The sequence below is a fragment of the Ambystoma mexicanum genome, chromosome 8, assembly GCF_040938575.1.
Source record: "Ambystoma mexicanum isolate Mex_15411 chromosome 8, UKY_AmexF1_1, whole genome shotgun sequence".
Classification (NCBI taxonomy): Eukaryota; Metazoa; Chordata; class Amphibia; order Caudata; family Ambystomatidae; genus Ambystoma; species Ambystoma mexicanum.
In genome coordinates this window covers 1,273,092,479-1,273,107,004 of record NC_090929.1, presented here as the reverse complement: position 1 = coordinate 1,273,107,004, position 14,526 = coordinate 1,273,092,479, and the positions used below count along the sequence as shown (strand labels likewise).

The 14,526-nt window shown below is 43.9% G+C and overlaps 1 protein-coding gene across 3 annotated transcripts in view; it reads right to left on the bottom strand.

Annotated features, from left to right (window-relative positions):
* The window catches only part of DNTT (DNA nucleotidylexotransferase), a 2,032,862-nt gene that overhangs the window by 1,293,643 nt on the left and 724,693 nt on the right, over positions 1-14,526 (bottom strand). For all 3 annotated transcript variants that reach the window (XM_069611395.1, XM_069611396.1, XM_069611397.1), the window contains exon 5: positions 4,871-4,942. In XM_069611395.1, coding sequence (XP_069467496.1) covers positions 4,871-4,942 — 72 coding nt within the window. The remainder of the gene's footprint in view (positions 1-4,870; positions 4,943-14,526) is intronic.

Sequence of the window (14,526 nt, the reverse complement as noted above, 5' to 3'; positions counted from 1 at the left end):
ACACACAGCACACGGGTTCGGGAGTCCGGATTTTGCCATAGCCCAATGTGAATGTGAACAGGCATTCAGTGTTGTGTTCATGCTACGACTGGTGGAAAGCATTTGTGTCTGACTTTGTATGTGTGGGAGGTTGTTGGTCAGTCATTTCATCTGATTTCATGTCAGACATCATTGTCTTGGACCAGTTTTCTTTTATGACATTTCACTTTGTATCTTATTGGTCATGTGTTGGCCTTTTGCTATTGCTTGCCATGTCATGGTGTGGCAGGCAAGGGTGATGTGGTTTGGGAGAGTTTGGGTGACATACCAGGGATTGTGATGGCCTGCTTTGTGGGGGGGTGTGATACACACCTTGCATGTGTTCCATTTGGTCACACAGGATTGGTTATGTTTAAGTAGCTAGGGATGCACACAAAGTAGCACTTCCGTGGAAACATTCTCAGGGTGGTAAGGTTGTGACAGTTGACTGTCTCTTTGTCATCATCGATTGTCACCTGGTATGTGCCAGGCCTGTGTGCACTTGCAGGGGTGGGAGTTTAGGTGAAAAATGTGGCCAGAAGCTGGGTCCGGGCTGCCTCGCCACATGCCCTTTCCCCTCTCATGGGCAGCACCTGTGCCTGTGGTTGGGGATGTGCGGGCACCACCATGTCCTCCGGTACATCCCGCCGTGTCGCAACATTGTGCAGGACACATGCTGCCACGATGATCCTGCACACTACTGGGGGTGCATATAGTAGCTGGCCCCCAGAGCGGTTAAGGGAGCGGAAGCGTGACTTGAGCACTCCGAATGTGCGCTCCACTATGCCCCTGGTTCTAATATGGGCAGCGTTGTATCTTACCTGGGGTGGTGTGGTGGGGTTCCGGATTGGCATCATCATGTGGTTGCTCAGAGGGTAGGCACTGTCCCCTGGGGAGGTGATAATGGTTGTGATTATTGGGGTTTGTGTATTTGGCTGTGTATGACATGCATGCATGTGCACAGGCATTTGTACTCACCTAGGAGCAATGTGTCGCCATGCTGGCCAGCTTCCAGGGCCCGGCTCAGGGCGGACATTCTGTATATGAAACTGTCATGGGTAGAGCCAGGGTAGTTTGCATAGACAGAGGTGATGATTCTCTTTGCATCGCATCGCATACAACCTGCACGTTGATGGAATGCCAGTGCTTGTGGTTTCGATAGTGTGCTCAGTGGCCCTATGTGGACGTAGGGCCACATGGGTGCAATCTATGGCACCGAGCACTTTGGGGAAGTGTGCCACCCTGTAAAAGTCCTGGACCATGGCCTGCCTTTCTGCGGGTGTTCTGGGCATGTATATGTGCCTGCAGACTGAGGGGCGCACAGTGATGATTGACAACACCTGGTGTAGGCAGCGTGACTGCGAGGCCGGTGAGACCCCCCCCACTATGGCAGTTGTCCGCTGAAATGACCCAGTGGCCAAAAAATGCAAGACATTGAGCACCGTCTCCAAGGGGCTCAATGCTTGGGAGCACAGGGTGGGTAATGTAAGGTCATCTTCCCACTCCCTGACCAGGTCTAAGATGATACAGGGTGGAAACCTTTACCTGCCATAGACCTGGTTGTCAGGCATCCCAAAAATGCTAGTCCGGGGGAAAAAAATGCAGGCCGTGGCTTTTTTCCTCCTCCTGCGGTGTCCCACGATCAGTGATGCGACAAATGGGGCATTCATTGTAGCTGGATCTACGTGTTTGTTGTTTGCGCGCATTTTTATACTGTGTGCGGGGACGCTTCCGCCAGCCTTCGTGTGGCGGACGTGTTAACGCCTATGCACGTCTTTTAGCGTGCGCAGGTTTCCCGTATTCGATTCCATGAATACGTGTTGTTCGTGTGCGTGTGGGCGTTCCGTGTATTTCCCTACAGTATTTCCCCAGTTACGCCTTCTTTTTCACGCATTGTTCCCCATTCCGCATGTTATGCCACGTGTCCGGCCCCCTTTTTGGTGTGTGCACCGACGTTGTGCGATTTCTCTGTGCGTGTAACAAAGCTTGTAACTTTCTCTTATTATCCCGTATATTTGAGGTGAGACTAGTGCAATAAGGACACTTTACCACTAATGATTTGCGGACAAGTCGCCTTTTGCAAACAGGGCAGGACAGGAAAAAGCACATGTGTTAAGCCACTATGACTTATAGGGGAGCTGGAAATGTCTGCAGCCCGAGTTGCAAAATATGGATGGGTACGGGGTGAGGTAGGTGGCGGAGGGAAAGCTTGGATGTGGATGGCGGGGTAGACAAGGGGAATGGGCTGGAGGGAATGGAGTGAGGCTGGGTGTTGCAGCTACTAGGGCGTCTTGGTGCAGCAGGAAAGCCAGGCCTGGAAGCATGAGCTTCAGTAAGCTCGGACTGGACATTATGGGAACAACTAGTGAAGGTGTTTTGTGTTAGGCAGAATTACATGCAGTACCCTTTGGGAACACTACACACAATTAAGACTACAAGTGTAAGCACAATTTCACCTTTGGTACAAGCCTGTACTACACAGTTATGTGGTAGCAGTGGCTGAGCAGCCAGACGTATCTCAAGAGTAATGTGAGCAGTACTAGAGGATACACAAAAGACTTGCTATCACAGTAGTTCAAACAAACACTATTCAAGGTTTCTTGGTAAAACAATTTACATTTATTTACAGTCTTTTGGAAAACATTCCACTAGCAAGAAAGCAGCTCAATATCACACACTAATATACTACAGTACACAACCAATACTTTTCTGAACAAGTTAAGCTCCCCTGAAGTGGGAGCAAAATGGCACTTCAGTTACTTTCAAAAGGGGTAGAAAGACAAGGTTAAAAGAAGTTAAAGCACAATTACTTTCATAGGCAGAGCAAATAGTTTCAGTTAACTACAACCAGCAATTCAATTCAACAGGCCTGGGCCAAAGTCAATGATTCAAAGTCTTGGATAGGATAGCACAGTTCTGGTAGGAAACGGTTAAGTCTTTGCCAATGTTCTAGGAAGTAGTTTGCCAGAAAAATAGTTATCTGTCGGTTTAGGAGCGAACGAGGCCCCAAAGTTTGGACAGTTTGCACAGTACCTTAGGTATGAAGAATAGCTGTAGCTGAGGCAGTTGTTCCTGGCAGTTCCTGCAGATCTCATTGTTCCTGAGCTTCAGTCGTGGGGACAAGAAGGAGGACATCGGGAGGTTCCTGCACTGCTCAGGGAGGAGACCACAAGCTTGGCTAAGCATCGGTTTAAGGTGTGTGTGCCTTAAAGCCCACAAACTGGTATCCTTCTTACTGGCTATCCGGTTTTCAACAGCACTTGGAAGAAAATTCGACCAGTATGATGACAGTGTCCAGGCGGTTTATGAGTTGGTTTTTCCCACCAGCTCAAGGGAAGAAGTCGTCCTTGAAGGAGTTTCTCTGTCTATGGAGTTTCAGGCAATTCGGACCTGCAGCAGGGCTTCACCGGGCAAACCAACGGTCCAGGAGTTGCAGCAGTCGTTTTCCTTCAGCTCATCTTCGGTTCTTTCGTTCCAGTGGTCGACTCTGCCTTCCAGTCCTGGAGACTCAACTTTTAAACAGTTTTCTCCCATTCATCCCAGCCTAGCTACCACTCACCCAGCAGGATGGCTGTCCTTGCCGGACAGTCAGCCAGCCTATCACACCAGAGTGCATTCAGGTCTCCTAGGAGACTAAGCACAGGGAGTTTCGGGCACCTCCCTCATATCCTGTCCACCCCAGACACTCAGGCGCAAGAGAAGGGCTTCAGCACCGAAGCCTGCCAAAACGCATTGAACAAATGGACCAAACCTGGTTTGGCGTGCAGAGTTAAACACAAGAAGGACCTTTCCTAAAAGAAACAGTGAAAAAAGATGACCAGAGTCTGTTTTTACAGAGGGGTCATGAGCGCCATATTGAAAAACATGGCTGACCTGATTTTTAGCTACCGGTGTTCGCGATCAGGAAAATTCATGGTAGTTTGTTCTAAAACCACTGTCACCAGCCATTTCAAGGGGAAAGGGCAACATTTGACTGTTACATGAGTGTTTACACACAGGGGATGCTAAGGAACTCCTCCAGGACTCTATAGGAAGGTAGTGTTTGCTGGGTCTATGAATTTAAAAGGACTAGTAAAGTCAATTTAACTTCACATGCTCTGGGAGATGGTAGTCAGTCCCAGAGAAGATGCTTAAACCTTGGGGAGTCTGAAAGACACCCCTGTGCCACTGCACTGAAGGTGCTGTGTGACACTCAAGAAAAAGACAATGCCTATGGAGTTTGTCTAAAAACAGCACATCCAAAGAACACAAAAGTAAAACACACATCAAATTGAAAAGTTCCAAAATATAGCAAATGAGCTGGGAGGCTAGCCCTATAGATATTCAGAATATTCTAGGTAATGTATTACATGAATTCGTAGGGAAGGAGACATGACCACCACCAAGCAACATTTCCTTCTTAATCTCAGGAGCAACCGTAGATAGTGGAATAGTGGCATCACTAAAATGGTGGTTCGATATCACTCACTAAATAGGCCCTGTAGTTATTGGCAAGGTTCCCATTTTGAAAAAGCTGCTTAACGCTTGCAGTCATCACTTGGTTTATATAAACAGATAAGGAGTCGTTGTGCAACTTTCATAAATGCCCTTCAACCAGGCAGCGCATTGGACGACCCCCATTTCTTTCATCGCTCACAATAATTTGAAATAAATGTTTCTGATAGCTAAGCTATGCTATCAACAACCAATTAATGTACACTTCCTTTTGTAGGGAAACACATTATCCATCTTTTTCAACTCTGCTGTTGTTCTGCTGGAAAATAATTATAAACAAGTAAGCTTCCCACAGGATAATTACTGGGCACCATAACCACGAGAGTGTAAATGCATGCTTATGTTAAAAAGCTCTTACTTTAAGTGATCTGTACACCTCATCATTTAAAACTTCGCTCACTTTTGAACTTTCTCCGTCTTCAATGAGATCCTGTGCAAAGAAAGTGTTACAGAAAACAGCTGTAATAAATCATGAATCATGCTTCGGATAAAATGGTGCAGTGCATCCTTATTAAATGGAATTTGAAATGTGTGTTTCTCTTTCTATATATTTTTACATTCTGACGTTCAGGCCTCTGGATCCATAAACTATTTGCCCCAGAATATATTTAAATTGTTTGTTTGTTTATTGATTTTCTATGGTGCGCCAAACCCAAATGTTGCTGGGCAATAAATAAGCCTGAAACTTCAATCGAGCGCTAGAGGTTGGAAGCACCACTAACACATTTTAAAAAGTGATTGCATGTATTGTTATAACATAGTCCATCCCATCAAATGCGATTTACACATCTACAGCTAAATAATCCATGAGCGAGTTCTAGGAGAAGTGCATGACAATTGATGTCGTGTTGCACAGGGGTCACTGGAAAACCAATCAACACACATGTAATGTACATTGTCAGTAGATGTATCCAGGGTTTAGAGTAGCTCACTGGTCAGCAGATCGAGGCAAACAGGGCAAGGAGTCCTTTATTTTTATATGTGTATTATTTGAGCAAAACATGCAATTTTCAAATTGAACACGTTCTGTTTAGAAGTAAATGTTAATTAACCATGAAAAAACAAAAAAGGAACATTCTTAGTAAAACCATGACTTACTACATTCATAGACATCTGAAATCTGTGCTGTTTTACTTCCCACGAACTAATGTTGCCAAATGAAATACGCCTATCATGTTGTCAGGTGATTTTGCTATGCTTAGAACCCAGCTGTTAATTGTTCTACTGTTGTGTAATCAAAGGCTGCAGTGATGAGTTCCCAGCATGTCTGGGAGCGCAGGTTTACCACTCTTAGATTGCTGATGCTGAGATCCCTGCATGGCCAATGTTTGTGACCATTTCCCAGTGGGTCTAAACAATGTTCCCATTTCCTGTTCTGATACCCTACGTATCCGCTCCTTGAAACGTTAGCCATGTAGTGCATGAAGCCCCACACCTGAGACCACTTTCTTTTAGATCATTATTCATTTCATTCAGTTGACATGGGGCATGGCATGTCCTATACGCACAGTAAGTATGATAGTAGATTCCATGCAAATTAGCAACATATCTAATCTTTTCAATTCTCTCGTTCAGCTCGTGCCACTTATTGACATCAATTTCCATACCAATACCAGATCTCAAAAGCCTGTATGTGTTGTCATAGAGGAAACCAATGTTCCTGGAGCTGTTCATATACCCCTGAGAACAACCCATGGTCTCCTTTCTGAGAACACTCATATACATCAAAGAAGGGTCAACCGGCCCCCCCCATGATCTTATTTATAGCTATGGAGATGAAGGCATATGAAAAAACTTTATGAAGGATAGGGAAAAACTATTGTAATTGTCAGATTTATTTTCTTCTTGTAAATTCAAAAATCTGCTGAGGAGAATGAATATATAATTTTAGCTTGTTATCATTGTTTAGCCGACTTGTGTTGGTTCTTCCAACACATAATATTTCTCTTACTAGTGTAAAAAAAACAGGCAGAATCAATAGGGTCAAGCATCTCTTATTCTGCATTAAAACTAGATGGGGGCGATGATACTGTTGTTTCGTTCTGCTTGGATATAGCACAAGAATTGAGTAGAATTTACACTCCATGCTCCAACTGCTCTGTCTGGGAAATCCCATCAAAATGACATGCAAAATAAAAGCAGGTTGAGTGCTTGTTTGCCTGTTAATTATTTTCTGGGTGAATATTTTACCAATGTAAAATTAGGCCCTCAGTGTATGCACTTTGCATGTTACTCATTAGATAACATTTCAGTAATGAACATATCCATATTTTCGTCCACTACACACAATGGAATTATATTAGCTTGCGTTACTTACAAAGTGCATGTTTCTGTGCATCAACACTTATTATCAATTTTTGGTTTGTTGCATACTAGACCTTTGTGTGTAAAGAATACCATCGTCAAAAAAAAAAATGACAACTGTAAGTATAAATAAGGGAACTTTATGGCGGCATATATTTCAAACCAGGCAAATGTAAAGCTTTTCTTGTCAATTTGTGCTGGATCACAGGTCATACATTTTTCCTCAACAATAAGGTTAATGATCTAAACGGCATTTACTGATTGTCTGGCCTGATGAAACCTTATTTGACCTGAAACCTAGGTCGGCTGGTATTGTGGAACCTCCTCCCTCAGTCACCCCTCTCTCATGCACGATTAACATATAATATGGATGTTTGGATGGAGGCGGTAGACACATTTCTTTTGATACAAGCAATACATGTGAACTGTGTTGACATGTAATTGGGAGTGCTTCCAGCAACTTGATTTATTTGTATTGATTTTGACAATTTCCAGAAGCACAGATTTAAGTGAGTTTTGACTTCTGAAAGTTCTTCTTCATTGATGGAATTCATTATTTCTATCCCACGCACGGCCTCTACAGATAACAGAATAGGAAAATGGAACAGCAACATGTTGGGCTGTGAGATCAAAATTGCCAACAGGAAGTTAGCACATTTACCTCATTTCCACAGGGCAATAAAAGGCAGCATCTAAATTGTTCACTTGATGGGACTTTCCTTACTGATTTGCATGTTTAAACTGTGAATAAAAAGAAACAAAAACATCTAATCAAAACATGTATTCTTGAGGGAATACACTGGGCGTGGTCAATGGGAATCCCGCCATTCACTGGCTATCCCTAATGCCTTACAAAGTCCTCTTGAACCCCCAGATTACATTGCTTTGCTTCCACACAGAGGGATACTGCTGAGATAAAAGGAGAAAGAAGCCTGCCTTCTGTCCGAGCTGACATGTCATATATATATATATATACAGAAACGTGGACCCTTTAATGCTCCATCAAATCAGTGGTGTCAAATAAAAGGCTGGTAAGTGGATTATGGGGCTCATATTCAAGAGCCCTGTAATTCAGCGGCAGGGACCTGCTACAGTTACATTTTCACGTACACAGGTCCCCATTGCCAAATTTTACTAACTTGCACAGCAGAGTGCAAAAGAGGAGGGCAGACAGCGTTTACAATGGATTATTATGGAGTCAACCAGCTTTTTACTGGTGAAAAAAGACAGCAAACACCATAGAAATCACCAGCATTTGTGCCGGCATGAAAATCCAATGCCGGTGCAAATACTAGGAAATTTGCATGGTGGAGAGGAAGGGAGCAGAAGAAATGTGAATTGCATTCTGCCCCTCCTCTCTGCCATGCAAATCAAGAGTAATGAGCTGTAACAGAGCTAAAAAATAGCTGCTATTTGTTTACTTGTGCAGGGACATCATTTCACCAAAATGCCAGGGGTAGCAGAAGTGACATCACACGACCCTTGACCTCTGATGGCATCACAGGAAGTTATGTAATTTGTCCCGCCTCCAAGTAATGGCACACAACCTTTCACCACTTGACAAAACAGGAAGCAGCATCACTTAGCATTGTTCCTCAGTACACTAAAAAAAATATATAACTACGACTTCACTGTTAATAATATACATTTCATACAAGAATGGATCACCATGTGTGTTTTTATTGGATATTTATAATGCCCCTATACACCAATGTGTTTCAAGGAGCAACAAGACAAGGGGGGAACAGGGATGAAAAATAAAAATAAAATAAAAACGGTCCTACTAGGCCTTATGTCATTTGGATTTTGTAAGTGCAGTAAGAAGAAGTGCGGGGGAGAGAGGAGTGGGGAAGTGCTGGTCAGGGCGGAAGGGCCCAAGGGTTATAGTTATGTGCGTGCCAAGGGGAGGTCAGGTGGACAAGTGCCAAGGGAAAGCAGAGAGAGAAGGGGAGTAAGGTCTACCTGCTAAGTGCAAAAGATGGGGCTGGAAGGGCTCACAGGGTGCAGGCCCAGCCAGCCTAGTGCAGGGGGAGGGAGCCCGGTAGGGCAAGTGCAGGTTTAGGGGGGATGCCAGGGGAGACCAAGTGCAGGTGTAGACTTGTCGACGGGGGCCTGGTGCCTGTAAGAATCTGAAGGAACCAGGCAGCCATTAATATCAGTGTGTGTAGGCCTGTATTACCAAATTACTGTGAACGTAAGAAGGTGTCCAACACAGCAACCTTGACAATTTTTGATAGACTTCAATCAGTTGCTGTACCACTTGAGGCTTTTACACTTGGACAATATGTGCAGAATTTTCTTGTCAATTGTGCACTTTGAACCATTGCACATCAACCCACTCCCGCCATTCACCCAAAGCCGGAATATTCCCCAGCGATTTTCACCACGGGCACCCCACCATCCACTGCAAGTCACTAAGGGCCCTCCGTCCACAGCTTTAAATATCTGGCACTCACTCCCGTCCTCCAGCATCTTACACCTCCAATGCCTTGCTCCGAAACCTTCATGTTTACACAGTGCCCAACCTCCAGCAACTTAAGTCTCCAGCATTCTCCAACTCCATAAACCACAAACAAACTAGTAACCTCCTTCAAAATCCCAAACACACGCTCTTGAAACATCTTATATCTACATTCAATGCATTTCAACAGGAAACATTACATCTCAAACACTCTCTCCCAACATCTGTTAGTCACTAGAAAAACATCTTAAGTCCCCAGTACCAGCATCCATAACATTGAGCACAAGCACACACCTCAAACCCAGAGCTGTGCCCGTGGTTATGAATGATTTGAAACTTTCCAGCCATCACCTTTCTGTTTTGCTTATTTGGTAAGTAACCCACAGTTTTTTATTTTTATTAGATGGGAGATAGAGGGAAAAGATGTGTTGCAGGTCACAGTAATTGCAGTATACAAATAAATTTAAGCAGCAGCTCAACGACATCACTCCTAGAAAAGGCCCATTATATTGTTTTATTTGGTCCTTTATATGTTGCTTAATGCCAGCCTCCTCCAGCTTCTAAGCATGGGAACAGAAACTGAACCGATGTTGCACTGCATCCTCTTGTTCCCAGAGCAAGTCTGTTGCCCCTGAGCTATGCTTCTAAATATATTTTTTGCTTGAGGAAGCATCAAATGGTTTACTTCAAAGGCTCGGGGAAATTTCATGTAAATTAATGATCTCACCTTGTGTCTCCAGTGTGCCTGTGATGCAGGTCCGGCACATCTGGGTCAGGTCACACAGTGCCCAGGCAGGATTGGTGGCTGAGGCCACTGGGGCACACCCCTCTCATCACAGGCCCAGTGGCTCACTGGATGTGCACAGCAGACATTGAGAAACACTGATGAGATTTGCATTTATGCTGTGTGAGTACTTAAGGGTGCTCTTACCCATTCCCAGCTAGCAGCTAGACCTAGCCCCCATGTCCTTCATGTTGCTACAGTGCTGGGTATCAGCTGCACAGACAGTCTTGGCTCTTAGAGCGCCATTGGGCATCTCCAAAAGAGAGCATATTACAGCACACAGTCAACAGAATAATTGGCTCTCTAACAAAGACAAAATCCTCCGTCACCTACTCACAAATCTCTCAATAACTCCAATTTATCTGATCGACAGATTTCATAGAAAGACCTCTCTGAGACCCACAACGTTCCACCATAGGGGGCAACAGCTTCGCAGTGAAAGCAGCTAAACTCTCAGAATGGACTTGCCTTATCAAAACTTTCGATCTAAGGTTGTTTCATGGTTGAAAACGCAGGCCTTCTAACACATCCAGTTTTTAAGTCTTTCATGTTCCTATATGTACATATTGTACCTACATGTGTTTATCTGTATATATGTATATAATCCTGCGTTTAATACTACTGTGTGAATGTATATATTTTTGTTGTTGTAACTAAGCTTCGCATATTCATGTAACTGCTGCGCCCTGTTACCCTAGGGTATGTTTGTGCATTACAAATAATAAAACAAACAAACAAACAAACATAATTCAGGCATTCTTCACTAATAGGCTGCTAACCTGTTAGTATCTCTTAGAGGCTTATTCAACAACCTCTGCATACTTAGCAGGATTCAACAAGTCTTTCTCGCCAGTCTGCGTCTTTATCAAGTCCTACTCTTTTCAATCACAGGGTTCACAATGCCTCTGAACTTTTACATGCTTCAATGGTTCTCAATGTGCCTCTCAGGTTCTAAGCACTTTAAGGGTTCTCAGTGTCACTAGGGTTCTAATCAATTTGAATGCTCTCATCATCTCTTGGTACAAGGTGGTTTCAGGATGGAAATTCCTCAGGCGTTTTGAGTGCTTTAATGTGGCATTAGGCCCCCGTTCCAAGTGCTGGAATGGACGTTAAAGGTCTGGCAGCCCAAATTATCGGCCAGAGCGAACGGAGGCTTAACACCTTTAGCAACCTGGGTTACGGCTTTGGTAACCAGGGGTGCTACAAAAAAGTCTTATTCAATGAATGAAATTCCTTACCAGGATGGCTGCCTTGGAAAGGGACGGCAGGGCTCCTTATGGAGCATCTCTTCCCTTTCCATGGCAACCTGCCGGACGAAAGGGGAAGAAGTGGAAGCGGCGGTGGCACTTGCTGCCACTGAAATAAAAAAATGGGGACAGAGGGTGGGGGGGAAATAGCAGCGAGGGAGCTGTCAGGCAGGCGGCATGGAACGCTGGCTTGTGCCAGCAGTTCAAGCCCACATTCTTAGCCTTATGGTTGGCTGGGTCCCCCCAACCGGGTTCTAATGGTTTTTGATGTCTAGCGGTCTGGCTGCTTTCAGGGGTCACAATGCTTTTCAGGTTCTGGGTGCTTTAAAAGTTCTCAATTCCTTTCAGTTGTAAGCCTTTTCAAAATTCTCAGAGTCACTCGGGTTTTGTGTGCATTCAGACCTCTTAATGACTCTCACATTCTAGACGGTTTTCTGATTTCTGTATGCCTCTCATGTCCTGTGACCCTTCTGAGTTTTCAAACTCTCTCACTTCAAGGTACTTGTAGGGCACAGCAGGCCTCTCAATACATCATTGTGCTTCTTTCTGGACGAGAGCTGGTCCTATTTTCAAATTATGTGAGATTTCAAGGTAATCGCTGATTGGCAGGCAAAGGCGACACATAAACTACAAGCTGCACATTATCCATAATCAGGATGAACGTACAGTTTTGAAACAGCCACATTTGAATCATCAAAACTGCCACACTGCAATAATGCCCTGTTTTTTCATTTCACAAATGTCCATCAGTATTCCTTTCCACCCCTTTTCATCCATGTCTCTGTATTTCACAAAAATATGCCTGTCTCGCTTTTCCTCATTCTACCCTTTACTAATATGTTCATGCCTCTGTTAACATGTCTCTTTCCCTCTCTTTGTCTGCCTGCTTTCTCTATATCTGTCCCTCCCTTCCTCTGCCTGTCCCCATCTCCATCTCCTCCTTGGTACCCATTACAAATCTCTTTCCTTCTTGCTTGCCTTTCATGGAATCTTCCTTCACCCATCCTATTATATCGCCTCCCCATTTAGTTACCTTGGGATCAAACATTCTACCCCAGACCCTTTCTGTGCCTTACTCCACCCTGTGGTGTGCTCCGAGATGGTGCTGTGACATTTTTATTATTATTTTATTTATTTTGGCACATGGCCATAAAAGCACAGCTATCACAAACAGGCATACTAAAAACAATTAAAATACAAAATACAAACAATAAAACACTAATAAAACCATTCAGGGGAAAGCAAATCAATTACAGAATATATTTCTTCCTCAAACGCAACACACTTTCCAGATAATACAATTGGATTTGGAGTGCAGCGCTGTTTTGGGTGCATAGAAAAAATTCCAGCACGTCTTTAGTGCACTTTCTATTATACTTTTTATAAATAGGAACAAGCCATTTGCGGCGCAATCTCCTATACGTGGGGCATATAAACCGGAAGTGCATTAGATCTTCGACTCATTCCCACAGATTTACACATAGAGGGATTACCTCTACCCCAGGAACTTACAATTACCAAAAGTGGAAGTATCCCTTACCTTGCTTTTAAAAACAAGTTACGTGCCTCCTTATTATCAATAGAGGATAGGTATCTCTCTTGGCCAAAAGAATGTTTACCTACCGAGACAATCTCTAAAAAAAAGTAACCTTACAAAACCAATCCTTGTACTTCTGTTTAATGCAGTCTTTCATTGCCATGCATTCGTAGGTTTCAGGGCAGCCATTGAGGGTAGACCAAGTCATCCACTTAGATTAATTACATAATCAACCCATGGAAGTGCTCTAGCCCCTTCTTGCACAAGCACATCAAAGAGAGCTTCTTTGTAAGTTCCAAGGGCGGGTGAGGCACAAAGTTTGTGATAATATAATAAGGGGCGCAGATTAGCATAAAAAACTAGATCTGCCACCCCTGACTCTGGTTTTAATGGTAGAGATGGGGCACTCCTTAGGAAGAAAGGGGTTCTTTCTGTATAGCAAATTCCTTCAGCTCAATTTTTCCAAGGTCGAAGTGACCCCAAATCTCTGCACCATACAGAGCAGATGAATTAGCAGAAGCCCACAAAACCTCTAGCGCTTGACGTACTGCGTCCCAACGATAATAAGCCATAACCGTTTGCACTGCTGCCGCTTGCCTTGCGTAATTAAGTAGGGGCCTTTCAACATGTTTCCCCCCGTTACCTCTTTCATCAAAGCAAGCCCCAAAATAATCATAGAATTCAACCCGCTCAAGCTCAATGACCCCTATATCAATGGAGGGCTAGGGGGGGTTCCCACGCCTCTTTCAACTGAGCATACCCGTGGTTTTAGAGCGAGCCCAGCCTTGTTCATATTTAATCAAACAAATTCAACGGCTTCTGGATACCCACTCTTGTTTTACTGATCAGAACTGTATCATCAGCATACAAGAGGATTTCCATGTTCTTTCCTCCCAGCATAGGGGCGTCCCTATCACATTGTTCGATCTCCTCAGCAATTTGATTTATCTATAGGCTGAAGAGCATAGGGGCGATGACACAGCCCTGTTTGACACCCTCAACCTACCAAAGTAATAACTCAAGCAGACTACAAATGGCTACTAAAAGGTTAATGGGGACCCCCAATTGTAACAAATACACCCATAGCCCTGTTCTGTGAATTAAATCAAAAGCTGCTCACAGGTCAATGAATGCTGAAAAGAGATTTGGATTTCTGAGTCTCATATATTTATCACAAAGGAAGGATAACCTAAAAACTTGATCCACCAGACCAATGCCGGTCTGGTGAATCAAGAAATGACAAATCTGTGGTAATAAAAAAGGCTGATAAGTGGAGGGGGAATAGTTGTCTGGGAAGCTCTTAAATATGATGAAGAAATGATGAGGCAACTAAATAACACAGATATATATGTCAAACTACAAGGCGACCCTACCGGGTCCATTTTGAAGGACATCAGAGAATTATGTAACATAACGCTAGAAAAGGGTATTTTGAATAAAAAAGAATTTCTGTTTTTGACTCCTAATTAGTCCAGGACCCCTTTAATAGGTATATTGCTTAAAATACACAAGAGCACCATCAATCCCCCGGGAAGGCCCATCGTAACCCTCTGTGGGTCCATTCTAGAGCCTATTGGCCAATATTTGGATTTCTTTATGAAACCATTGGCCAAACTAATATGGTCAGTTACTTAGAGCCCGTCGAAACTGTTCCCAACTAGTGGATTTTGCAAAACAATCC